Raw genomic sequence first — 27,374 nt, 5'->3', positions numbered from 1 at the left:
GAAGACTGCCTGTACAACGAGGCTGAAAGACATGCGAACGAATCGCTCTACACATTTATCCATGATGATTTATTCAAGAATCCTCGTGTATTAAAGATGATCGATCTCACAGCAATTGTCGTTGAGGTGATGTCAAACACAGGGATCACCATGACCAAAGAATCCACCAAGAAGCATATTCGACGAAATATTGAAAAGGAATTTGCAGATACTTTACATTTCTGTAAAGATGATAAAGGGAAAACACTCGTATTCCCTCACACTCTCACAATCTACGAACTTGTGAAAGAGAACCAGAAGCTCAAGGACAAGATAGAAACCCTTACAGCAGTAATATCTGGTGATTCTTCTGTCGTTATCAAAGCTGGCCAAATAATTTGATCTTCCATAAAAGAGATCCGCCAAGATCAAGTGTGGCCTTTCACGCCCGCTTTGGTGAACTGGAGTGGCTTTCGATTACCAGAACTTCTGCAAATCTTCATAACGTGTGTCCTTTCAGGTGAACCAAGTTATCACAGTGCCTCGCAGAAAATTCAACTGTGAGTGGATTCATATGGCCAAGATCTGGTCTACAGTGTCACCTGTGGTCGTGTGAAACCACCAAAGCACATCTTGACACTGACAGGAAACTCGGAAATCATCCAGATAATGAACAAACTCGGGCATGGAGTTTCATATACTGTTCTCGAGGAAAACGACACTTCCTTGAGCCTTCAGAAAATAGCCTCATCCTCAGATGATTCTGTCCCACTTCCTGATTGTGTTCACCCCTACATATATTCCGCTCTCATTTGGGACAATATAGATTTCCTCGAGGAAACTGCAACAGGAGCAGGAACAAGCCACAGGGTCAATGGCATCATTGTCCAACAAAAGGTGCATGGTCCTAAGCTGGAATCGGCACGACCTGTAATAGAAAAGAAAAAGCAACGTTCCATCAAATATGAAGAACAACAGCTTCCAATTTATAACACTGGAAAAAGAGAAGGACCTGGAAGCAAAACAGTCGCTGAAAAATACCATGCTCTTCCTCAAAAATCCATCCACAGAAAGGACTTGATCTGGATTCTTCTACGGCAAATGCACCCGGAAAACCAAATTATTCCAGGATGGACAGGAATCAACATCATTATGAGGCAGGACCAGACAGTTCATTAGCACAACATAGGCTATCTTAACCCAATCAATTTTCCAGCAACCAGCATGGTGACAGCAGCTGAGCTTTTGAACAGGTCAATGAAGGTAAAAGAAAGCCTACATCTTCAAGAGGTTGTACTGGTATTCGACCAGGCCCTTTATTCCAAAGTGGCAGAAGTTCTGTGGAAACACAGATGTCAATATCCCGGAGTAATTCTTCGCCTCGGCTCTTTTCATATGGTCTGCAACTTCCTGGGAATACTTGGAAAACGTTTTGAGGATGCAGGCCTGCGTGACCTTTGCATTGAGGCAGGAATAGTGGCAGAGGGGTCTGTAACAAGTGTCATGGCAGGCAGACAGTACAACAGGTCTCTCCGAACGCACAAATACATATATGAGCCCCTTTTCAGATTGCTATGGGCGGGATTTCTGCTATGGCTGAAGGAACAACAACCTACACAGATGAACCAGATCGATCAGTTATTGGAATTACTGAGTGATCTTCTGGACACTTCTCGTCAAAGTTCCAAATATGAAGAGACGCTGAACCATGAATTGTTCTTGCAGATGCTGGAACACTTTGATAAATATTGTGAACATCTACGGCACACCAATGGACCTCTTTCAGCATTATGAATGTCATACTTTGACATGGTTGGGGAAGTATTGCTGGCCCTAATTCACTCTTCCAGAGAAGGTGATTGGAATTTGCACATGGCTGCAGTTCGTGGCATGATTGTCTGGTGCTTCGCCTATGACCGACAGAATTATGCCCGGTACCTTCCAGTATACTACGCTGAAATGTCCCAGCTCAGAAATGACCATCCAGAAGTGCTTCAACACTTCCTTGAAGGAGAGTTTTCTGTCCAATTATGAGAAAAGAACCCCTTTGCTAAGATACCCTTGGACCAGACAATTGAAGAGACAGCCAATCGTGACACAAAAGTTGCGGGAGGAGTGCGCAAGTATAGTCTCAAACCTGGTGCAGTGAGTCGGTTCTTCCTGACAGCAGAATACCGGTCATCCTTCTTGCGTCATCTCCGAGACGTGTTAGTCACAGGCAAATCTGATCATGGACATGTAGAGTTACAGAACAGCAGAATTAAAAAAGATGAACTGGCTGTCAATGCTGTTGTAGAAACCCTGCAAAACTGGGTTAATCCCTTTGAAGAAAATCAACAAGAACTAGTCAGTCTGTCTACAGCTGCTGCTGCAACAAGGCAGATTGCTACACAGTTGCTCGAAGCAGAAAAGCGTGGTGAGGCAGCTTATCAGAGCTTTAAGTCTGAAAGACTCGAATCAAGTCCACCAGTCATGAAATTTCATGATCCATTGCCTAAGCTGAGGCTCAAGACCTTTTCAGATATGACCAAGAAGCAGAAGAAAGTTTCTTCAAATGGAAAGGAAATGATTCTGAAAGCAGACCGAAAGTTGTTTGGGTAAATGGTACTCATTGCACAAACAAGAAAGAACCTGGATATGAAAGATGTCCTGGCACATCCCCTAGGTCCGCTGCCATGGTCTCTAGCCTGTGAAGATGGGAGTATCAGGAAGACAAACAAAGCTGTGTTGGCCAGAGCATTACAAAAAAAGATGCACAAGCAGAGAACATTCCCACACCATCAGCCACGATTATTGATGGCATGGCTTTGGTTCAAAAGATGAAGGGGGACCAGAAAACATTTGGAGACATTGCAAACACCTTGCTTCTTTCTGCAATTGGAGAAGGTGCACACAGTACTAGGATTGACATCGTGTTTGATGTGCATCAACCACACAGCATAAAACACCACGAAAGAGTGAGACGAAGCAAGAATCCAGGCATACAGTTCAAGAATATAACTTCCCAACAAATTGTCCATCAGTGGAGAAGTTACCTGCAGAGTAGTGACAACAAGACTGAACTCATTGAATTTCTGTTTCAGGAATGGCAACAACCACATTCAAGGTCATTATTGCAGTCAAAGCATATGTTTGTAACCTCAAAGAAGAAGTGCATCAAAATTACTGACTCAGCAGTTGAAGATGTACCGGAGCTTTGCTGCCAGCAAGAAGAAGTACACACGAGGGTACTGCTTCATGGAAAACACGCAAGTGACACCGGAAGTGCAGCTGTAATCTTTGTGGCGGACGACACAGATGTCTTCCTTTTGAGCATGGCGTTCTGTACACAAATTACTGCTCTTCTTTATCAGAAATGTGGGACTAAAACTCGCACACATTACATAGACATCACAGCTGTTGTCAACATGAATGGATCTGATGTCTCAGAGGCAGTTATTGGATTGCACGCTTTCACTGGTTGCGACTCCGTCAGTGCCTTCGCAGGTTGTGGGAAAAATGAAAGCATTCAAACTGGTCAAAGCAAATCAGAATTTCCAGTCTCTTTAAGGAGCTTGGCCAACAGTGGAATCTTTCGTCTTCTCTTCAAGCTCGATTGGAACGTTTTGTTTGTGCCATGTATGATGCTACATCTGGAGATGCTTCAGTCAATGAGTTTCGGAACAAACTATTTTGTGCAAAAAAAGGTGAGAAAGAGTCCTACCAGTTACCGCCATGTGCAGATTGTCTTGGAAAACATGCACGGCGAGCAAATTAATTATCAAACCACAATTTTCAGACAGAGTTTGAGCCTGGTGTTGGCGCAGTGGGAAGGGCAGCGGCTTGGGATCCAAAAGGTCCTGAGTTCAAGCCCCGTTGGGCCACCGAATTAATACACCAGGGGGTTGACTCAGCCTGTCATCCTTCCGAGGTCGGCAAAATGAGTACCAGTGTACTGGGCCGGTGTATACCACGGTTAAAATAGGTGTACCATATCCCTGTGTCGTAAGAGGTGACCAGGGTTGCGTCAGGAAGGGCATCCGGCGTAAAACACGTGCCAAATCACTATGCGGATCATACGGATGATCCGCTGTGGCGACCCCAAACGGGAGCAGCCGAAAGAAGAAGAAGAGAATTTGCAGACAGAGTTTGATGAACGATCCCAAGACGCCCAATCCTGCAGGCAATGGCTGGAAATTCGTTGGCGATGGTGATGACAGACACTTAGCCGTAGACTGGATGGATGGTGCACCGGCCCCCGACGCTGTTCTTGAGATGCTGTCCTGCAAATGTCGGAAGTCCTGTCGAGTTCCTCAATGACCCTGTGCTGCAAATGGATTGAAGTGTTCTGACATTTGTAGTTTGAGCCCATGTGAAAACCAACCAATGAACGACGGTACAGACAGCGAAATGGAGTTGAGCAGCGAAGACGATTATGAAACTGAAGACTATTAGTTCAAATATTCCAAGATTGTGTACTTTCATTATTGTGTTTGAATAACAATAATAATGTGTTTGTCTTATAACATGCCTTATATTTTATTTCTGTGTTGCTGTTACAGTTGCGACATTTGAAATCTGGACCAAATGATCAACTTGATGTCGAAAGCACATAATTACATATTTTCTATGATAGAATTTGTTTCCTATATATGTAAGGTGTCATTTATTGACAAGGTTCAAATTATATTAAGAAGTATTCAAGGTACTGTTATTATAGTGCCTGAGTTGAAGTTTCTAATGTCGTTCTACATGTTGGAAGACACATTTTTTCTAAGTGAAGAAAAACATTTGTTTTGCATCAAGGGGTCCGCAGTATTTCATGTCGGGTGTCTGTGAGTGTTTTTATTTTCTTCTTATGTTTATACGACTATAAACTGTACTCCATGAGCTTTCTTTTGATATATAGATTATACACATTAAAATATATTAACAGTATAAAACGCTCCCAACTCAAATCCATGGTGTATAAAAATTATCGAAAATCTTCGATTTTGTGCAAGAGGGGGTCGCGTATAAACAGTGCCATTACACGATATAAGCTACCGATATTTCCTTGCTATCAAGTAATTTTGATACCCCAGGGGACCCATCTTTACAAAAAAAAAAAAAAAAAAAAAAAAAAAAAAAACTTGACTAGAACAGGTCACTTTGTTTGGTACCAATGACCAAATTTTGGGCTCGGCCTCATGGACTAAATAATAAACAGTGCAAATGAGACATGAATAAACATGGAAACTGGGTAATAATAAAGAAGTTTGTTTGTAAATATAGGAGACAGGTTGAGTGAGAATGTCTCAGGAAGGTGTGGAGACTGCAAGAGCAATCTTGAATAACTGAGAATAAGAAGAGGATTGGACAGACACAGGGAACACATTCCATAGACTTGAGAAAAGGGAACAACAGTGTAGAGAAGAACAGCTAGATGAAATGATTTGAGGAAGATCAGAACACACTGATCATCTTTGAAAGAGAATAAGGAAAAAAAAGTGGGATGGGGAGGTGGACAGAGAATTCTAAAAACTTTTTGACAATTCTTCTGGAGCCACAAACACCTTTGACTGTACACATCTTTTAAAGAATCATCTAAATGGTACAAAATCATTTGTATCAAGTTTTCTTCGATAGGGAACACAAATAACTCAAAAAGTTAGTTCATACATAAAAAATAATGTTTTCTTAAATCTTAAATAAATAAAAAAGAATCGAAAAAAATTCCAGAACAAGGAAATTACGACCAACATGAGAGAACTCGCATTACCTATTGCACTGCCATCTCCTCCCGAAGATGCATCTTTGTGAGGATCTACAGGGCTGCTGCACAGAGAGTCCACTTGATTCGAGTGAGCTCCCTCTCCGTCGTCTACGACCTCAATTTCTCCAGAGCCTTCAGCTTCTTTGGAAAGCTCACATACCTCAAGTTGAGCTCGGAGCAGCTGGAGAAGCTCAGCAAGCTGGTCTCGGCTCCTGGAGAAAAAGATTCATACAATAATGACTATAGGCCACACATGAGACAAATGCTCCACACGGCCGACTATGTTTAAACCTACACTCAAACTCAACAAAATACAGCAGAGCTCAAATGGCAATGACCTACCATTTTGCTGGCAAAATAAAAATTGAGAATACAGGAAACCCTCCAATATCGCAGGTTCGACTATCGCTGGTTTCTACTAATCATGGGCAACCAATTGTTCTGATTCCGTTATCGTGGGATTTCATTTCGACCAATCGCGGTTTTTGAGCTGAGATGAGTCATCGTTTACGTCCCTTGTATGAATGATTACCTTCCAGTATGAGCCTAGTGTTGTTTCTCGCGCACTGTTTTTAATGAGCCCAAATGTAAAGTGATGGAAAAAGTTGGACCAAAAGGCAGAGAAAGGTAATGACATTTGACGAAAATAGAGTTATTACATACGTAGGTTGGTTTGAGGAGAAATTGCGGCATCTGTATGGGCCACCATTACGGAGTCGATGATTGTAGGTTGAACATTCCCCATTGCACTCTTCGTCATTCATAAACCTCCATTATCCTTAAAGCCTTTATTACAGCGTGGCGACATCGCGCTGTTATACAATTGGCTATTCTGTCCTGTGTCTTGTCACACTTATTGTTGGGTGTGATGTGGGCAGAGATTGCCGGGTGAATTGTGGGTGGGGTTAATGCGGAAGAGCGACGTTTTTTGTGCTGAATCGTTTTCTGTGTGATGCCGGAAGTGATAATCTGCCTGCTCCGTTAGTTGACGCGCAGCGTTGTAACTCTCGTTCTTCAGCATTTTTCACCAGAAGTGTTTTTAAAACGTCTTGTGGAGGTGATTTCTTCCTCTTTTTTGGTGACAGAAGTGGTTATTACAGTGCGGCGACATCGCGCTGTTATATAATTGGCTATTCTGTCCTGTGTCTTCCGTCACACTTATGGCCACGTACGTCCCTTTGATCTGAGGGCTATAAATAGAAATTTGTCCAACGTCACAACTCTTCCCATCATGCATGCTAATTTACCGTGTCTACATTTAAATTTTATAACTGCAAAATTGTTTCATCATTCTTAACCTTTTATTGTCCCCAGCCACGCGATATCGAAGTATTCGCTTCTTGTTGTCCTTCAAACCTCATCCCCAAACGTTCATCATCCTTCAAAGCTCATTCCCAAATGCTCATTTTCCAACTCCGTATTCGAACCTTATTGGCAAACACTTCATTTCCGACTCACGGATTTGAACCCCCGTCCTCAAACACATTCTCATGCACAGTTCCTGAAACAAGTCATAGCAAAGGGATTTATAACGGAACAGACTTTTAACACTGATGAGACGGAAGACAATGTCATCTCGTACCTGGGCCCCCAAGCAGAAAAGATTGCACTTCAAGGTAAGGTGATTTAAGGATCCTGTTACCCTTCTCCATTGTGGGTTGTGGCAATGCTGCAGGCACCTTCATCTTAAAGCTAATGCTGCTTTTACGTTCGCTGAATCACCTTCCCCACTCACCCCTTCCCTCGCTCCACTCCACCCTCCCTCCCCCCTCTAACAGCATCATTCCAAGGTGTGTGTGTGTGTGTGTGTGTGTGTGTGTGTGTGTGTGTGTGTGTGTGTGTGTGTGTGTGTGTGTGTGTGTGTGTGTGTGTGTGTGTGTGTGTGTGTCAATGTTGTAATGTGTTTATTTATGGCTGCGTCGATCTTCTACAATGTAGTCTCAAAGTTCAGGAACCAAACCCCTGCTTTCCCATTGGCCCTTGGTTTCCATGATCGTGGTTTCAACTATCACGGCATTTTCCAGGAACCTAACCCCCGCAACATTGGAGGGTTTCCTGTACAAGAGGGAGATTAAGCAAACAAAGGCATTGGCACCAACAGTGCGAAGGGATGAAACTCACAAAACAAAGAATTGCAAGTCTGGAACTTTTAAGTTGGGCTTCTCAGGCAGAGGGGCCAGAAAAGCCAGCACCTTGAGACGAGGCGCCAAGTTGTATAATCATCTTGCTCCTCAGCATACAGGCGCAGATTGAGATCACGGTCACGCTGCAGCCAGTACATTAAACCACAACAATCATGACCCAGTGGCTGCAACCGCATGTCATCTGCTTCCTCCTCATTCACCATGCTTTTGAAACGAACGTTGTCATCAAACTGGCACTCACACAGGAACTGGGTGCAAGGAATAAGATGAGGTTTGTACTGAACAGCACATCACAAGGATTATTAGAATTTCAAAATACTATTTTCCTCAGCCTCTCCTCCTCAAATCAATCCATAACAAGGAAAAGAGCAATCAGAGATTGCAAACCCTCACCAGGACTTGTTTTGCGTGGTGTTTGTATACTGGTGTGTTACGTAATTAATAAGAGACATAATTAGAGCTGCCACTTTACAACTGCTGGCAGTAATGACCAGGTACAAAATACGCCCCGCTTAGATCGGACACCTGACCCTGACCCATGACGCTTTTTATTATTATTCAATTTAATTCAAAATGGGATTAAAATTAATTCAATTCAAATCTAATGGAAAACCAAATAGGAACAGTCCTGCATTGGAGTAATCAGAAAGAACCCAAACAAGCAAAAAGCAAAGATGAAGACATCAGGAGGAACCTGGATAGGATTCACATTTCAGATGCAACTCCTCTACCCTCAAACACACCCAGGCACAGCCAAGTGAACCTTATTTTAAATTAAAAAAAGAACCCAGATCAAAAAAATTAAATCTTTCTGGCTGCCAGACCATGTGTCCGATCAAGTTGAAATTTAACATGTATTCCCCATCACAACTAGAGCATAATTGTAAAGTTTCACGTCGATTGATGAAGCGGTTCCAGAGAAAACATTATTTAATGTTTTTCTTAAATCCTGCTTAGGTCGGTACCTGTGCAGGAGGATGAAAGTCTGAGTCTTCAGGCCCTTGATGCTTCCAGTCTTGCTCTACGGATGTGAGACTTGGACTCTGACCAGGGATCTGAGACGGACACTTAATTCCTTTGGTATCAGGTCTCTTCAGAGAATCCTTGGCTCGCGCTGGTCGGAATTTGTGTCCAACGAGCGGTTGCTTCATGCAAATAACCAGTGTTATTATTATTTTTTTCTTATACAGAGCCCCAATAAAGGTATGCGTCAGAAGAACGTGTTACATGCTTGGAACAAGATCATCTGTAGGGCAGGTACTCTGCTTGTTTTACCAGTTTCAGAGCCAAAGTACTGCTAAATTGAATTTTCCCAGCAAGTATACCTGGATATTTGTTTCAATCGCCTCGAAAGAAAAGGAAAGTAATAGTCTGGGAGCCCACTGAGGTTTAATCATAATTTTTGGTGCAAAATGTTTGGGGTGCGGGATGTGCCCATGGGACTCGTGGGAATCTGGGAAGGCGATTCTTAAGTGTCGCGTTTGGTTGTCAAGTGCCACCTGGATGAGCAGAAAAATCACTTTTAATCATAATTTCGAGTGCAAGCGCAATTCAAGCATGGATCGACAGATAATCATGTACTGATTATAAATCAGCGACTTAAGAACAAAATCCATGGTGCATATCCAATTAAGAACACCATTAATTAGCGTCAATTAGCACTTTTAATCATAATTTTCAGTGCAAGGTTAAAACAAGTGCCAAAGTGTGGAGCACAGTGTCGCTAAACACAATCAAGTACTTAAGAACGATTCTTATGGTGCGTTCCGTGCTTGAGAACGGGTCAAAGCTCACCGGGTCGATGTGTGCCTCCCTGTGTGAATGATGCTTCGGGAAATTTCAGCACACGCATGAATGGGTTCTGGTGTTTTCTTGGAAGTCATGCATAAGAATGAACACGTGTCTGTCAGCACGCGGTGTTCTACGTAGTTACCTTGGCTACCGTTGCTGTGCTGCCTATGACGTACAACGCTATTGTTTGCGCAGGCCAGACTGAGACCACATGTCGTGCTGGCCGGGTATGCATCATCATGTCCAACAAAAAGGATGGTAAGTTTTCTGTATTTCTCGTCAAAAATCATTTTGGGTGATAGCTGGAGATATCTACTATGTTAGTCCTAGTCAAATCTGGACAAGGGGTCTTGTGGGGGTTGGGGGTCAAAATAACCCGGAAGTAGAGCAGGCGCTTTTATGAACGGCGTCTGTTCTATCCCCATACAGCCACTCAGCCATGTCACGGCCCTGATCTCAATCCTTGTCTCTGTGAACTTCTATTGATGAATTTTCCACGTTTCATTGATTTTCATGTTAGGATGCCACGGCATCCAGGATACTGGCAATGAGTCTGCCAGAACACCAGATCACCCGGCCGATACGTCCCACATCCAGAATGAGACGCCACTTCATACACAATCTCAGTTACATATTCTGGATCCTTGATGAAAATCGACTCACGTGAACTCATGTATACTTAGTCTATACCTTCCACACAATTCCTTTGACTACCCATTATGATTCGGCCTTCAACTGTTAACGTTCATCCGTCTCTCACGCTACCTTTTGTCACTGTTAATATAATTGTTGAGCTGAGTTTAGTGAGAAGTCGCGCTTTTTGTTGCAGACACATCAGACACAAATGCTGCAAAACGCTGCATCCTGCACATCGATCAGAAAGGCAACGCATCAAGTGAGGGCATACTGTCGTTCAATGCTGATCAGTGGGCCATAGTACAGAGAACATCCATTATCTGTGGAGAGAAGAAGAACTTTCCCACATCTCGGTATTGTAAAGTAATCAAATCACTACCAAGTGAACCCACAGAAACTGATGGTTACCACAGTCGATGTCACAAAAACTTCACTGCAGTTCCTCAGAGAACTTTGGTGATGCCGCCCGCCAATCTGGCCCCCAAACCTCTTTTGCGGTCTGCTGTAGAACCTCCTTCGCCAATGGCGTCTACATCAGGAATGTTTCCGAAAGAGTGTGTATTGTGCAACAAAGAGCGTAAGAATAGAAAGGGTCAAATTGAGGTAACCGGTGCGTGTCTCACCAAACACGCCGAAACTAAAATCAAGGAAGCCGCACAGATCTTAGGAGATGAACAACTAGTAGTTAAATTCTCCGATGTAGACTTCGTAGCAAAGGAGGTTGGTTACCATCATAGTATAGCTGTAGGAAGGATTTCTTGGCTGCGGCATCCATAGCAGCTTCGAACAGTGAACGTAATGAACGTAATAGCATGGGTATTGATACGATTAGCTCCTATATTGAGCAGTCCGTAATCCAAAACAAACGACCAGGATTGCTGACGTCTATATATGCTCAGTACGTGGATATGTGTGTTGACGTCGATGAGAAGCCACGACAGACCGTGCAATACCTGATGAAGGTGATTATGAAGAAATTCGGCGAACGTTTAAAGGCGCAGTGCCCAGTAGGTAAGAAGTCCAGCGCCGACATGGCCGATGATGCTGTCCGTGTCGTGTACGACTTCGCGGCCACACCAGAAGGTACGGTGACAAAAGCAGCATTAATCCTTCGGCAGCTCATCAAGAATGTGCCAAACACAGAGTTTCCTGATTCTCCAACGTTGAATGATCTACACTCATGTGCAACAATTCCACCTGAATTACTGTCAACATTCTTCAGCGTACTATATGGTGGACCAAATCCAGATCGTCACACGGAGAGAGTTAGATGATGCTCTGAGTCAACAAGTCAAGACGCGCTGTTTGTGGTGGGAAGATGAAACGTGAAGCACGTCGCTTGGTCGCCGAAAAAGCACGTCGCTCTTGGTATCGCTGTGAAGTCAATGACAGGGAGCAAACAGCTCGTTATCATGCTCAATAGATTTGGGCACTGTCTGAACTACTCAGCTGTGGAAGAACGAGAAACAGCTGTGGGATACGCCATCCATGAAAAAGAACAGACATGTCCCGACGGCACCGTCCCGAACCTGCCTATGGGAGTAGCGTTTGATAACTTTGATGAACTGTCAAACACGTTGTCCGGGGCAGACTCCTTACATGACACGATGGGAATATTGTACCAGGTTGAAGGCAGCGCATCATGTAATGCAACACCTGATAATCTGCAGTGCGCAACACAGCCATCTTCACAACCGTCGTCACGACAGCGCAAATCAGGAAAGAGAAAACTAGACGTCAGTCAGGTGTCACTTGAGCCATACCGGAAGATACCGAAGATGTCGGTCTTCAGCTACAACGTCGCAGATATATGGAATCAGCAAGACGTAAGCAGGAAAGGACGGAAGTTGGATCTTATTTGGCTCATGCATCACACGCTGCAAATCGAGAATATTCCAATGTGGGTTGGTTTCAACTCCAAGTTCTACATCGACAACCTTCCAAAACAGGTGGTACTATACATGGGGAACATCCAGGAGCCGATCACTGCCCTGGCAGTTGTATGGGAGACCATGAAAATAGCTCAGAAATGCGCCCACGAATGCAATCAGAAATACGCCATCCTCACGTACGACCTGAATGCAGCCAAGCTGGCTCTCCAGATACAGGTAACGGAAAGTCCCCAGTACGACGACATATTTATTATGCCGGGTGCTTTCCACATTGAGATGGCATTTTTCAAGGCAATTGGCAAGCTCATTGCAGAATCCGGCAGACCGAAGATGCTGACAGAATGCGGTGTACTCGCACCAGGATCGTTGAGAGGATTCTTAGACGGAAAACACTTCAATAGGTGCAAGCGCCTACATCTGATCCTCGCCCTCGCGTTCGAAACGCAATACTTCAACGTATTCCTGGCCACATATGAGTCCAAAGATGAGATCAGGGACATGTTGCAAGAATTTGAGTTCACCCCAGGAGCGAATATATCCCAGGAAATTGAATTGTCCGATCTGTTCAAAGATTGTGCGGAGTCGTATGGCCGCTTCAATGAACAGACGCGACTGGGGGCGCATGGTGCCACCACGCAGTTCTGGCTGATGTATGTCGCATACATACAGGCTTACCATGACCTCGAACGCGCAATCAGGAGTAATGACATCGATCTGTTCACATAGACACTCATGGAAGTCATAGCATTATTCTTCATGACAAATCATGTCAATTCCTCCCCTTGGATCTCCAAATTCCAACTGGACCTGCTCAACATTGATGAGACGCATCCTGGGCTTCATGACATCCTGAAGGCAGGCGCCTCCACTGTGAGAAGGACTGACCATCCATTCAGTCGATGTCCGGTGGACCTAACCCTCAAACAGACTGTTAACGCCGATGCTACGTCGTGGATGACGGAGTTATCATCCACCACCAACAACTTCAGTGCCAGGTTGCAGTGGAAGATAACGAAGTCGGCCAGGGCTGCATGTATCGCCACAGTTCGGGAAATTGTTGGAATTACAGTTCACGAAGACGCAACAGCCGAGTTGAAACCTGCATGCATGAAACGAGATTGTGGCGACCCACGTAAGGTCATGCAACACATCACAGATACGTGCAATCCGTTCGAACCGTCCACCGCCAGTACCTCCCCAACACTGCACAGCATTTACACTGGGAAAGCTGCTGACGACGCCGTGCGAGAGTGCTTACTCAGTGTTCCTCGCAGAGGCCAACAACTACACAGGGAGTTTGTCGAGGCATGCCAGAGTGACCCCAAGCGATTTGAACAACCAATCAAGAGTGTGAAAGTCAGCTCATTCAAAGAGGCATGCACGAAGAACAAGTGGGCTTCCGACAAGAAGATCGCTGCCCTGCAATGCACACGAAACCTCAATGGTCGTCTGGCTGTGGTCGCATCGGGAAAGAAAATTGACCTCAAACATGTCTTCTCCTACCTGCTAACACCTGTCCCACTATCACTTTGTGAAGGCGATGGTACAATGGCAAAAACATCCAAATGTACGCTGTTGCAGAGTCTGGAATCGAGAGTTGACAAGTCCTCGCCTGAAAGTGTAAGTGCAGCTGTAGTAGATGGGAACTATCTACTTCACACCCTCCCACTGAACTTGCCGGCCACCTACAGGGGACTTGCTGCTTCGATCCTCACTCAAGCAGTTTCACTCTCCCCACAACGCGTCGACCTCGTCTTTGACACGTACACAACACCTTCCATCAAGTGCCATGAACAGTGTCGCAGAGGCGCGACAAACAGAGAATACATCATTACAGGAGCAGATCAACGGCGTCCAAACATGAATGAAGCACTTCAGTCGACATCCTTCAAGCAGCAGCTTCCGTCATTCCTCGCCACTGAATGGTGAAACCCCCAGTATGCACGTATCATCGGCAACCGCGATATCTACCTTGGCCATCAGCAGGAATGTTTTCGCTTCTTTGTGCGAGACGGAGAAGTCAACAGGGAACTGGTCAATTAATTGGCCACCAACCACGACGAGGCGGACACGCGTATTGCCTTGCATGTCAAATCGATTGACACCGACGGAGCCAATCACATTGTCATCCGGGCATCATCATTCTCCTCTTCCACAGCGCGAAGTTCGGAGCAAGGATCTGGATGGACACAGGAACCGGGAACAGACGTCGGTATGTAGCGATCACTGCCATAGCCGCCTCTCTGGGACGGGACATGTGTGCTGCACTCCCTGGCCTGCATGCCTTCACGGGGAGCGACTTTACATCCGCATTCGTGAGGAAAGGTAAAGCGAGGCCACTGGCAATACTTGAGAAGAATCAGGAGTACCAGGGGGCGTTTCGTCAACTGGCCGAATGTCCATGTGTAAGCACGTCTACATGTAAAACACTACAAGACTTCACATGCGAGCTCAATGGTGCCAGGAAGAGGGTGGCCCTCAACGACTTCTGCTACCAAAAGTTCGAGAAGGCCTTTAGACCAAAGGCAAACTCCGCGAATCCGCTCCACATGCTGGCTGGCATAGAAGGGAGCAGCCTTCCCCCATGCGAATCTGAGATCAAAATGCATACACACAGGGCAGTATTCGTAGCAAGGATGTGGGGCGGAGCCACAAATGCTCGAATCCAGATTCACCCGATAGCCAAGGACGGTTGGGCAGTGGCAGACGACGGGCAATCCTACAATGTCGTGTGGTTTGAAGGGCCACAGATGCCGGACGCGTTGGTGGCCGACGTGGACGTCGAGAGCGACGATGAGACGGATGATCTGGTGGAATCGTCAGACGACGAGATGATGTTCGATGACGAACACACCATGACGTAATAAACATGACGAACATGAAATGACGTACTAAAACGTGACGAACACGACATGACGTACTAAAACGTGTCGAACACGACATGACGTACTAAAACGTGACGAACACGACATGACGTACTAAAACGTGACGAACACGACATGACGTACTAAAACGTGACGAACACGACATGACGTACGAAAACGTGACGAACACGACATGACGTACGAAAACGTGACGAACACGACATGACGTACTAAAACGTGACGAACACGACGTGGCAAAATAAACGTGACGAACACGACATGGCGAAATAAACGTGACGAACACGACATGACGTAATAAACGTGATGAACACGACATGACGAACACGACATGACGAAATAAACATGACGAACACGACATGACGTAATAAACATGACGAACATGACATGACGGACTAAACATGACGAACACGACATGACGTACTAAAACATGATGAACACGACATGGCGTAATAAGCATGACGTACACGACATGACGTACAAAAACATGACTAACACGACATGACGTACTAAACGTGACAAACACAATATGACGTAATAAACAAGACGAACAATATGACGTACTAAAACATGACGAACAATATGACGTACTAAAACATGACGAACACGACATGACGTAATAAACATGACGAACACAATATGACGTACTAAAACATGACGAACACGACATGACGTAATAAACATGACGAACACAATAAGACGTACTAAAACATGACGAACACGACATGACGTAATAAACACGTCATGACGCAATTTGGGCCACACCTGAGGTTTGGTTAAATGACCTTGTAGATTGCTGGGATTAGGAGTTCGGAGGAAACAAAGAAGGAGTTCGGAGGAAACAAATTTGTCAAGTTTAAATTGTTGCTCAGTTAATACAAATATGATCTGATATGCTATGTTTCGTTAATGTCTCGCCTGCTGTAGAATCCCCGCCCTAGGCAATTCACCGACCGATTGACCACAAAGACCCCTGGAGGAAAAAAACCCTTAGGTAACTGACAAGCAACGATTTCAAACACTAGAACATCAATGCTTGTAACTCCCACACGAGCTCTTTGACCCGTTTAAGCACGGAACGAACCATAAGAATCGTTCTTAAGTACTTAATTGTGTTTAGCGACACTGTGCTCCACATTTTGGCACTTGTTTTAACCTTGCACTAAAAATTATGATTAAAAGTGCTAATTGACGCTAATTAATGGTGTTCTTAATTGGATATGCACCATGGATTTTGTTCTAAAGTAGCTGATTTATAATCAGTACATGATTATCTGTCGATCCATGCTTGAATTGCGCTTGTACTCGAAATTATGATTAAAAGTGATTTTTCTGCTCATCCAGGTGGCACTGACAACCAAACGCGACACTTAAGAATCGCCTTCCCAGACTCCCACGGGTCCCATGGGCACATCCCGCACCCCAAACCTTTTGCACCAAAAATTATGATTAAACCTCAGTGGGCTCCCGGACTATAAAACATGGCTGCCACACCACATGACCTATGATGTCACAATTATTAATAGGCTCTGTCGACATGACAAAAAAGAAATGTGTATATATATATATATATATATATATATATATATATATATATATATATATATATATATATATATATATATATAAAAATTTAAAACATGTATTCCCCATCAAACATGTATTACACAGGTTCCAAGAAGACATGATTGTCCATTACATATTCATATATGACGTACACATCATTAACACGGTAATTTTTCAAAGTATTCCCCCCCCCCCCTGATGAGAACGGTTATTTTACTTCCAACTTCAACTTGTATTAAAAATGATTTTGTTTTAAAAGCAAGATCAGTGTTGGGATTCGGCACAGTTTGGAATCCATCGCGATCGCCGTTCCGGTATGATCACGGAATGCTGTATGATCATACCGGTATCACAGATCACCGACTCACCACAAGGTTTCGAAAGCACACCCGATTCATATAAATAATAACCATTTGGAAATTGCTCTAAAACAGCCACGAGGGCAAAGAAAAACACGATTGCTCGTCCGGGTGTTCATGCTGAGGGTTAAAAGTTAAAACATCCTGTACTGCACTTACTTCCTGGTACGTCTTGACGTCAGACGTTCCACTGTTCCAGGTGTAGCCGAGGACATCAGAGCTTTATCAATCATGCACTCCATGTACGGTATTAAAGATTGTCAACACCTTTCATCCATTTGTTCATTGTTATATCACAGCTCGGTATATATACCCAATGACTGGGTTTTACTGGGGAGTTTTGCAGGAAATAATTGAAGAAATTTATTGAATTCCACGATTATTTGCACACGCTGGAGGGATCCATTGTACATTATTTCGCCTCCAGGTAATGAGTTAATCGGGTAATTACTCTTCCTGATGTGGTGATGGTGTTTGGGGGGGGGGGGGGCGGGGGACGGTCAAAGATATGGTTTCGGATGTGGAATGAACAGTGGGGGTTTGATGGTGTAGCGGTCCTTTCCCTCGAGACCAGATAGCATCCGTTCGATCATCGAACATAACCGGTATGTTTTCACTCAAACAGAGGTGGGACCTAAAGGGGTGGAGCTTGGAGAGAGAGAGAGCGAAGAAAGTTTTGATGCGCGGCTTTACGTGAAGGATGCTCTCGCTGTCGTTTTTCTTCTTTGCTCTATTTGGAGTGTTAATAAAGTTATTATACACTCAATCTGCAAGTGTCCTCACCAAAGTGGTGACCCCGACGTGATTTCTTCAACCACGATCCTGCCGTGGGCGACCTGGTTTCCCTTTTGGCCGCCACCGCCATCAAGCTGCCGCCATTTTGGGCCGAGGATCCAGCATTGTGGTTTACACAAGTGGAGGAAACCTTCAGAAACCGGAGAATTACAAACAAACGATGTTCGATCACGTTCTGCAGGCTTTGCCACCACAAGTTGTGATGCACGTAAGTCGGCAACCGCCGAATGATAAGCATGACGTCCTCAAAGCTGCCCTCATATCCCAGTTTTCCTTCAGCGAATCACGACGTTTTGAACAAGTGATGCACCACCTTAAGTTTGGCGACTCCGAGCCGTCTCATTTGCTTCGCCAGATCCGACAAATATTAGGCTACGAATACGCCGATAAGCCTCAGTTTATACGTCACGTGTTTCTCTCGAAATTACCGCACAAAGCAAGTTGTGTGTTCGCAGCTCACACCAACTTAGAACTGACAACTTGCTGCAATGGCCGACCCGGTTCTGGAAGCCAACATGGCTACGTCGGCAGGTCGACTCTCTGCAACTGCAGTTTACCGACCACATGCAATGGCTGCACAGCAATTTTTTGTCCTCCACAGATGATGACACTCATGATACCCCCGTACTACTACTCGCTACCGCCATCACCGATGCAGGTCCATGTTCAAACCTCGGATGGAAATACCAGATTGCCATGATAGTCCGTGATGAACTTCAGACTCACAAAGTGGGCAGTGGGGGATTGGCCAGCAGTCACCAACGGATGGGCAATAACCCTCAACATGGTAACAATTCGGACTGGTGTTGGCATCACCGCCAATTAGCCAGTTCCGCACGGCAATGCCGCCCTCCATGCGCCTGGGCAGGCTGGTCTCCAGTCGTGGTGCCAGCGACCATGGCCAATAACACGGCAGTTGTTATATGTGACTGAGCGATCCAGCAAACGACGATACCTTGTCGATAGCTGAGCGAACGTATCTGTGGTACCTGCTACACCCGGTGACTGTCGTTACGGTCTCCCTGGACCACCTCCAGTCACAGTTAATGGCAGCTCGATTGCCATATTTGGGAGATGACAACTTCCCCTTGACATTGGGTTACATAGGCACCTTAACCTTACGTTCATCATTGCACAAATATTGGCCCAATGAGTCATTGGCGCAGATTTCCTCTGTGAGTTTGCACTCATGAGACATAAAGAACCACCTCCTCGACTCGACCAAATTGGCCACTGTCCAAACCAGGGTCATGGCGCAAGGAGCTCCACAATTATCCTCGCCAAGAAGGCTGACATGGCAAGTGACCCGTATTTTGCGGGTTTGAACCGTTTTCTTTCTTAAAACCCTAAGACCCGATTTGGATGGAAAGTATGAACAATTTCAAAAACACAATGTTTCACTTCCATTCGACTCGCATGGATTCACAGAGTGATAGATCTGTAGCAAACTCTATCCAATATGCAAGGCACCGCTCTAATCACACTCGATTGGCTGGGTGACGTCATGAATTTTACCTAACCAACCAACTCCTTAAGTCCTCATGGGTACGCATCGTCACTTCCTCTTGTCCACCATTTATCACCCCCGAATTAATGGGTTGGCCTATTTGCTTTCCAACTTCTTACCAGGGGTGGATAAATGCACGGGCATGCAGGGCCCGTGTCCAAGGCCCCGAGTTCAATGAAGACCCTCGGGGGGGAAAAATACATTTGCTGTTAAAATGTCTATACCAGATCCACCACGATACTAATACGTTTCCAGTTACGAGTTACCGGCGTTTGTGCTGGTTTTGGCTTTATACTGTGGTGGGATTTTTTGCGCTCGAGCGCTGCATGACCGTCGAGTCTCGGAGGTGCAAAACCCGACAATACAATGATTACAAACAAGAATGACCGCACTGTGGTCACATTCTACAAGAAAATCCGGTAACGGGCTGATTGGGAAACGTGCATTTAAAGATTAACTCAACACCTCTCATCCATATGAACATAAACATGCACCACGGTTATATCAGAACGAGCCCATTCGTCACATGGTCACGGATTGTTTAATCCCAACATGTGGCCGTTCAAAGATGACGTAAAAAATAGAACTTAATCCACCTCTGCTTCTTACTGTGATATTTATTGGTACTTTCACGTATTTTGAATGGTCGGATTCGATTTGGATCGTTTAAATTCGTACACAGAATGTCCACAAATTACCGTTCCAAATTCAAACCGTAATAAAAGAATGAATGAAATGGGATACAATGACGCCGTTTGATGGTTGTGAATGAACGAACATTTCTCAAAGTTTTATCGTCAAGATCATCATATCACGTTCATCACTTGGTCTCTATAAACCAAGCAACACTGCTCTTTATTGTGGGGACAATACTTGCAGTAAATGTGACGTTGCGCATCACAGGGGACAACTGGAAACGAAAAAAGTAAATAAAACTTTGAGGTATGTATGTATGTATGTAGTCTTACTTGGAACCTCTATCATGACTGATCAATCAACATCGAATATGCCTGGTGTTGGCTTAATGGTTAGGGTGGTGGGCTTGGAATCCAAGGATCCTGAGTTCAAATCCCACTCAGCTGTTGAATTAATACCAGGTAGGGTTAACTCTGCCTGTCATCCTTCCGAGGTCGGCAAAATGAGTACCAGCATGCTGGTATACTGTGTCGGAGTGGCGACCCGTCCAGGATTGTGCCCAATAGCCAAAGAGACTGCTTAGGCAGCACCAACGCTCTGCACAGAGTACGGTCCCAATGGATGGATGGAACATATCGAATAGCGTTTTTGCAACGTTTGGTTAACCATTTGTGTGCTGCATTGTTTATGGCCACATGGTTCTCTGTTACTCAATAGATTTGTTTCATAGGGCTGTGAATTTCAAGTGGTATTTGCAAAAAAGAAACACAACTTATAGTCAGGTCAGTCAGGTTTCTTGGTAACATGTAACAGTGCTATCTGCTGCATGGTCGGGCAGTCGACGACTAAACCAGTATGTAGATATGAAAAATTATATCGATATAAATCGCAGGATCATAATTATCAATAAAACATTCTACATGAGAGCTCGCTCCTATGGTGAAAATTTTGTCTCAATCGAAGTGGCTGTGGAGAAAAATACTAAAGTTCTGTGTGGACAAACAAACAAACAAAATAAACCAATGTCACCCGCAGGGTGACCCGTATCTTGCCAAAAGGTGACCACGTGTGACTTCTTTAAGGTCACACTGAAGTGAACAGAGCTGCTATCCACGAGGAGCGACTCCTTGAGGAATATCTGCCGACGAGAGATTCCGATGAGAATCGTTCTACGGAGTAACCATGAAAAATATGCGTTTGCCTCATAACATTACCAAATGACGTCATAATGTCTCAAGCTTGACATATCTAGAAAGCACTCATCGAGGTGTTCAATTTGAGGTACTACACGATATGGTTCCTAAAACTTGAAAATTTGACCTTGGGGTCAAATATGTTTGACCTTTGGCACTAACCATGAAGGTCAAGGCCAATCTCCACCTAAAATTAATCAGCTGAGCGCCAGACCATGAACTATATTCCCATGAAATTTGAAGACGATCCGATCAAAATTACTCAAAAAATAAGGGTTTCGTCGACTCCCCTGATTTGTGACAAAGTGACCTTGACCTTCAAAATTTTATGTGCTGAAAGGGACCTCTATAGGCCTCTGATTTGCGAAGTTACAAAAATTTCCAATGATAACTGTGCTCTGCAGAGTGATTTATACGTGATTACAGACCCCCCCAAAAAAAAAACATATGAAGGTCAAGGCCAATCTCCACCAAAAATTAATCAGCTGAGCGCCAGACCATGAACTATATTCCCATGAAGTTTGAAGACGATCCGATCAAAATTACTCAAAAAATAAGGGTTTCGTCGACTCCCCTGATTTGTGCCAAAGTGACCTTGACCTTCAAAATTTGTGCACTGAAAGGGACCTCTATAGGCCTCTGATATTCGAAGTTACAAAAATTTCCGATGATAACTGTGCTCTGCAGAATTTTTTATACGTGATTACAGACAAAAAAAAAAAAAAAAATACAAGCTGACTAACATATCTTGCAAAAACTTCGTTTTGGCAAGATAAAAAAGACAAAAGACAAAAAAAAACAAATGGACCCAACTGCAATACCCTCTCCTCCAGCAAGGGTAAAAAAAAAAGAGAAAAAATATCAGAATTTAATGAGATTCATAAATATTCATAGCAAAATGCAGACTTCTGCTCGGTTTTGGGGCATGTTCCGATTTTGTTGTCTTGAACAGCAATATGTTGAGACGACGTGACACAGATGCCACAAGTTATGATTTTGGAGCAAATTTAACATTTAAAGTGCACATATTGAAGAATTAATAATTTGAAAAAAGAAAAGAAGAAAGGTTACCTATAGGTAATACAAGAACCATAGTTTCGAATAATTTGGTGAATTGCATGGTAGTGTTGGTGGAAGCCAACACATTTGAGTGGTAGGACGTTCACAACAGGTCATGTACGTTTCACAGATCCCAGAAATTTCCACCAAGCATTCTAAATGGGGTTTCAAGCCACAAGAGTGAGGGCAATGCAACAAGGCCTTACCAACTCCACAACCAAGCTGCTCCAAAATCACTTGCATTAATGCCCATTAATGAAAACTTCAATACCAACATCTTTAGCAAAACTGATTGGTGGCATCCTTGAGCCGTGGTCAACACAACGAAAGCATCACCAACCGATACGAAGGAATCCACTTCCACACACATAGTGCAATGAGACAAACATCCAAAGAACGACGACGATTTTAGGTTCCCAAATCAGTCTCGTCTAATTGCATAAAGGAGAAAACAAAAATGCACACACGCACTACCTTCAACAGCCCGATCTTCAGCTTGGAACTGCTTTTCACATAGCCCATGGTCTCCAACTCCAAAGCCCAGGTCTGGTGATGATCTTGACAGATCTTTGGGCACACATGCAATAAACGTTGACACCTGGGTTACCTTCCACAATGACATGGCAGATACCTGCTCTGAATATACGCGCCAAATCAAGATTTAGGAAGTCATAACAAATAACAAGGAACTCAAACGTGGGAGGAGGCTATTCAGCCATTCATGCCAGCGCTACACCAACACAAGATTAAATAAATCCTTCAGGCTACAGACAATTTAATTGGGGGAAGAGGAGGAGGTGTAATAGTTGCAAATACAATTCATATTTTAAAATGTCTTCTTATTATTGTAATTACTGACAAAAACAAAGGGGAAACAAAGGGGGCCACCATGGTGGTTGTCGGGTCAGGAATGGATTACACCAGACCTTTTGACGAGACCCGCTCACAGGACTTCACAAGCACGACACATGAATATTATAAACCATCCAAATACAAACAATATCCCTGTACCCCTCTAGCTCAAATACCTTCTTTTTTTTTTAGATACAATGTCGAGGCTCATATAAGAGCTAACACACAGAACGTAAACAAGGGAAGCAGGAGACAAACAGGGCGGGAAAGGGAAGCACAAAACAGTAAGGAACAGAGACATTAGGAGGTCTGAGGAAGGGTACACAGGGGAAACGAGATGGACACTACAGGGACTTTCAGGAAGAAAAGCAGGGAATTTGAACGAGGTGGGTTTGTGGTGAATTAACAGGGGTAGAAAAGATCATGGTTTTGGATGAGGGGAGATAAGAGATGGTGGTGAACAGCTGTTTGGAAGACCTGGAGGTAAGAATGGGATTGAAGAGATGTGGGAGTTTGTTTCAAAGGTGAGAAAAGAGACGAATGAAAGAGTGAAGGTGAGCAGTGATTTTGGTAGTTTTACCAAAAGGGGGTTGCTGGTGGACCTTGATTGCCCTGCGGAAATATGGGGAGGGGGGGGGAAGAAAAGGAATTGCAGAAAGTGGGGGGAGGGGTGAGGCTGGAGAAGAGACGGCAGAAGACAGAAAGACAACCGACAAGCTTGCGGTGAGACAGTGAGAGACCCAAAGACTCAGCCTCATCACAATAGATACCAATGATCCTAAATGACTTGGTTTCCACAGCATGAAGCCGAGAAAGGTGATAGGCAGGAGCACCAGCCCAGAGGGGAGAATAGTACTCCATCAGGCTGTGGACAAAAGCTTTGTATGTGGTCAGGAGCTCAGGTGTGCCAAGGAAGGACTTTGCACGATGGAGGATGCCCAGTCAGCGACTGGCTTTGGAGGCCAGCTTGGAAATGTGGCTTTCCCAGGAAAGATCGTGGCAGATAGTGAGACCCAAAAAGCTTGAATGAAAGGACTTCAAGAGGATTGTTGAAAAAGTATATGGATGGGGGGGGGGGGTTCCAGACAGTCCTTTTCAGAGAGACAGTGAGTGCGAGATTTGTTAGGATTGAAAGACATGTTCCAAGTGTTGGACCAGCTCGTGATTTTATCCAGATCTGCAGAGATTGAAAAGGCTCTTGCTTGCTGATCTGAGGGATTACAGATTGTACGGCAGAGGGTGGAGCAGAGTGTGGAAGTCTGGGTAACTATCCAATTCCAATGTAAACCTGTCTACTGTTTCCGCTCCCACTAGCCTTCCAGAGAGACCATTCCATGCATTAACTAGAAGGGCACTCAGTAGAGCGCATACCTCCGCCACGCAATGCCTGATCCACGAGAACTTATCGGGCCCAATGCATTTCTGAGGTGCACCATGCTACACATCGTTTTTGGCCCTATTTCTCAATGGTGAAGGATCACTTTAAAAATTAAAAAATTCTCGTATCCGAATCCGTTTCGGAGATTCACCAAAATCTCATCAATTCGTCATGGACAGACACACACCCAACCTGTCCACCAAGTCTCATCCGAATCCGTCCACACATTTTGAGATATCGTGGTATATATTAGTTTAGCCATATCTCAATGGTGAAGTGACTTAAAAAAATTATCAGATTTTCAACAAAATCTAATCAGTTCATCCTTGTCACACACCCAACCTGCCTACCAAATTTCATCCGGATCCGTCCGCAACTTTTTTGAGATATCCTGCACACAGACAGACAGACAGACAGACAGACAGACAGACAGACAGACAGACAGACAGACAGACAGACAGACAGACAGACAGACAGACAGACAGACAGACAGAGGTGAAAACATAAACTCCTTCACCTTCAGTGGTGGAGGTAAGTATCATTCTATATATCGTTTTTAGCTCTATGTCTCAATGATGAAGAATCACTCAGAAAATTATCAGATCCAGATTGGGAGCTTCACCAAAATTGAATCAATTCTTTGTCACACACCCAAACCTCTCCACCAAATTTTGCCTGAATCCATCAATAACATTTTGATATATCCTGCTCACAGACAGGTGTGAAAACATCACCTCTGTCAAGGTGTCCACCTTAGTTGGTGGAGGTAATAAAGAGCATAAATCATCTGGTTTAAAAAAAATAATTAAAAAAGCAATAATGTTGACAAAACACACTGTAGAGCATACAGAAAACAAGTGCAAGAAATTATGCAGATTGTAGATGAACATGACATGAACATGACAAATGTATTCAGGTAAACCTATTTCTCTGAACATCGTGCTCCATACGTCAGGATGGCATGGAGGAAAAGAAACAAAAAACAAGTTATACAAGATATAGGCTCATGGAAGACCATGGTGACAGTGGGATAAAATATATATATATATATATATATATATATATATATATATATATATATATAATTAAAATAAAAGATATAACAAAAAATAAAAATAAGCAACAAGCTGGGAGGCGATGATGGTTCGCGGACATTATTGAACAATGCCACGATAGGTACAATTGAGTTGGTGGAAGCTTTTGAGGAAGCCCTGCCGTAAAAACCTATCTCTTCCGTCAAAATTGACCAAATCAAATCGGATTTTTTATATGTTGTACTTATGGACATTACGCACAGCTTCTAGGAAATGAAATTGAGGAAAAAAAAAAAAAAACGAGAAAAAATAAATAAATAAATAAAAAGTTCAAGTGGGTCGTGGCTCCACCCACAAGGGGAGTGGGACGCCCCTCATCCAAAAAGACACTAGAGCATGATATCGAGCTTGTATCCAAGTTTCATCAATATCGCATCAAACGTCACGGAGCTATGCTCTGGAGAGAGTCACAAACAGACAGACACACAGACACAAAGAAAATAGTGGTCACTGTTGGTGCCTGCAAACCAAAAGCAACAACACCATACAGACAGCAGGGGAGTAAGCAAGGTAATGAACAAACAGGCAGATGAGGAGAGGAGAAACACAGTAAGCTGCAAATAAGAGGGTTGAGTGCAGTTGGGTTAATGGGGATAGAAAAGGTGGAGGATAGGGATGGGGAATGACATGAGATGGTGTACTGTTTGTTTGAAGTTATGGAGAGAGAAAGAGAAAGAGAAAGAGAGAGTTCACAAATGGGAGTAAAGAGGGGATGATAGATTATGGATGCAGTTGGCAGAAGAGAGGGACATGAGAGAGGATGCTCGGGGTAGAGGAAGAGAGGGGTGAGGAGAGGGAAAACTAACGTGGCCAACACTACAGGGTGGGATTAATTGGGGCAGAAATAGTACTAGTAATAGTAATAGTGATAGTAAAAGTAATAGCAATCATACTAGTAATAGTAAGAGTGATAGCAATCATACTCGTAATCGTAATAGTGATAGTACTAGTACTAGTGATTGTACTAGTAATAGTAATAGTGATAGTAATAGTAGACATAAATGGACATCTCACCCGGAGAAGGTGTTTCTCCCATCGCTCCGTACTGACGGTGCGCCCCAGCTTCCGCAACAACTTCACGTGCAGATCTATCAGCTGCTGCGGCACTAAATGGGAGACAACGAAGTTAAACGACGATTGCAGGTAGAAGAGGTAGACTCTCAGGTCCAGGAGTAAATGAGACGGCAGTGAATGTGGTTATAAAAGGGTTGATCGTACAAAATGTTCACACGTGAATAATACGGGACATCCGAGTATGGGGGAATAATAGAGTACCGACCGATCGAAGAAAGAAAAATCAGACATCCAGTCGAAGTAAAGAGGGAGGGAGAGAGGGAGAGGAGAGAGAGGTGGACACACAAACAATCGAAAGCTCAGTAGGTGGGGGGTACCGAATGCCACTCACCTAGTTCTTTCTCGTCTATCCCACTCTCCAGCTGAGCCAGGTTAATATCTGGCAGGTCGAGAATGCGTCCATAGCGTTGTAGAAAGGAACACATTACAGCGAAATCCGGTAACGTCGCCGCTCCATCCATGGCGGCAGTGCCCAGAATGCACCGCGCCAAGCACCCACGACCCAGCATCGGATTCCTCTTCCTCTTCTTCTTCGTTCAAATTCAAATGACATTTTCTGAGTCGAGTGGCAAAGGTTTTCTTCCTCCCTTATTTGTTTTCATTGTTTCTCAGAGCTGCTCAAATCTGCATATTCCACACACGGTTACCTTCATAAAACACTCCAAAATGCTCTCAATCCAGGAATGGATGGGTGGAAATGAAAACTCCATTGTGTTGCACTCAATCGAATGAACCTGTTCGTGTTGTCCGCAATTACCCAAGTGACCAGGGGTCCAATTAAACACAATGTTCGCTGTTTTCTC

At 44.1% G+C, this 27,374-nt stretch overlaps 1 protein-coding gene across 2 annotated transcripts in view; it reads right to left on the bottom strand.

Moving 5' to 3' along the window:
* The window catches only part of LOC147023033 (uncharacterized), a 135,336-nt gene extending 108,177 nt beyond the window's left edge, over positions 1-27,159 (bottom strand). The window contains exons 1-5 of one of the 2 annotated variants that reach the window (XM_085888034.1): positions 26,903-27,159; positions 26,512-26,603; positions 22,648-22,740; positions 7,906-8,105; positions 5,720-5,925 (exon numbers count right to left, since the gene is read on the bottom strand). In XM_085888034.1, coding sequence (XP_085744160.1) covers positions 5,720-5,925; positions 7,906-8,105; positions 22,648-22,740; positions 26,512-26,603; positions 26,903-27,080 — 769 coding nt within the window. In that variant the 5' untranslated portion in view covers positions 27,081-27,159. Of the gene's footprint in view, positions 1-5,719; positions 5,926-7,905; positions 8,106-8,822; positions 9,030-22,647; positions 22,741-26,511; positions 26,604-26,902 lie in introns of those variants that run through there. The other variant, XM_085888035.1, reaches the window with a different exon arrangement.
* Between the last annotated feature and the right edge of the window lie 215 nt (positions 27,160-27,374).

This window comes from Eptatretus burgeri, chromosome 7 (genome assembly GCF_056783735.1).
Source record: "Eptatretus burgeri isolate ZD-2024b chromosome 7, Ebu_testis_v1, whole genome shotgun sequence".
In the NCBI taxonomy this organism is placed as follows: Eukaryota; Metazoa; Chordata; class Myxini; order Myxiniformes; family Myxinidae; genus Eptatretus; species Eptatretus burgeri.
This window is presented reverse-complemented; position numbering and strand designations above follow the sequence as displayed.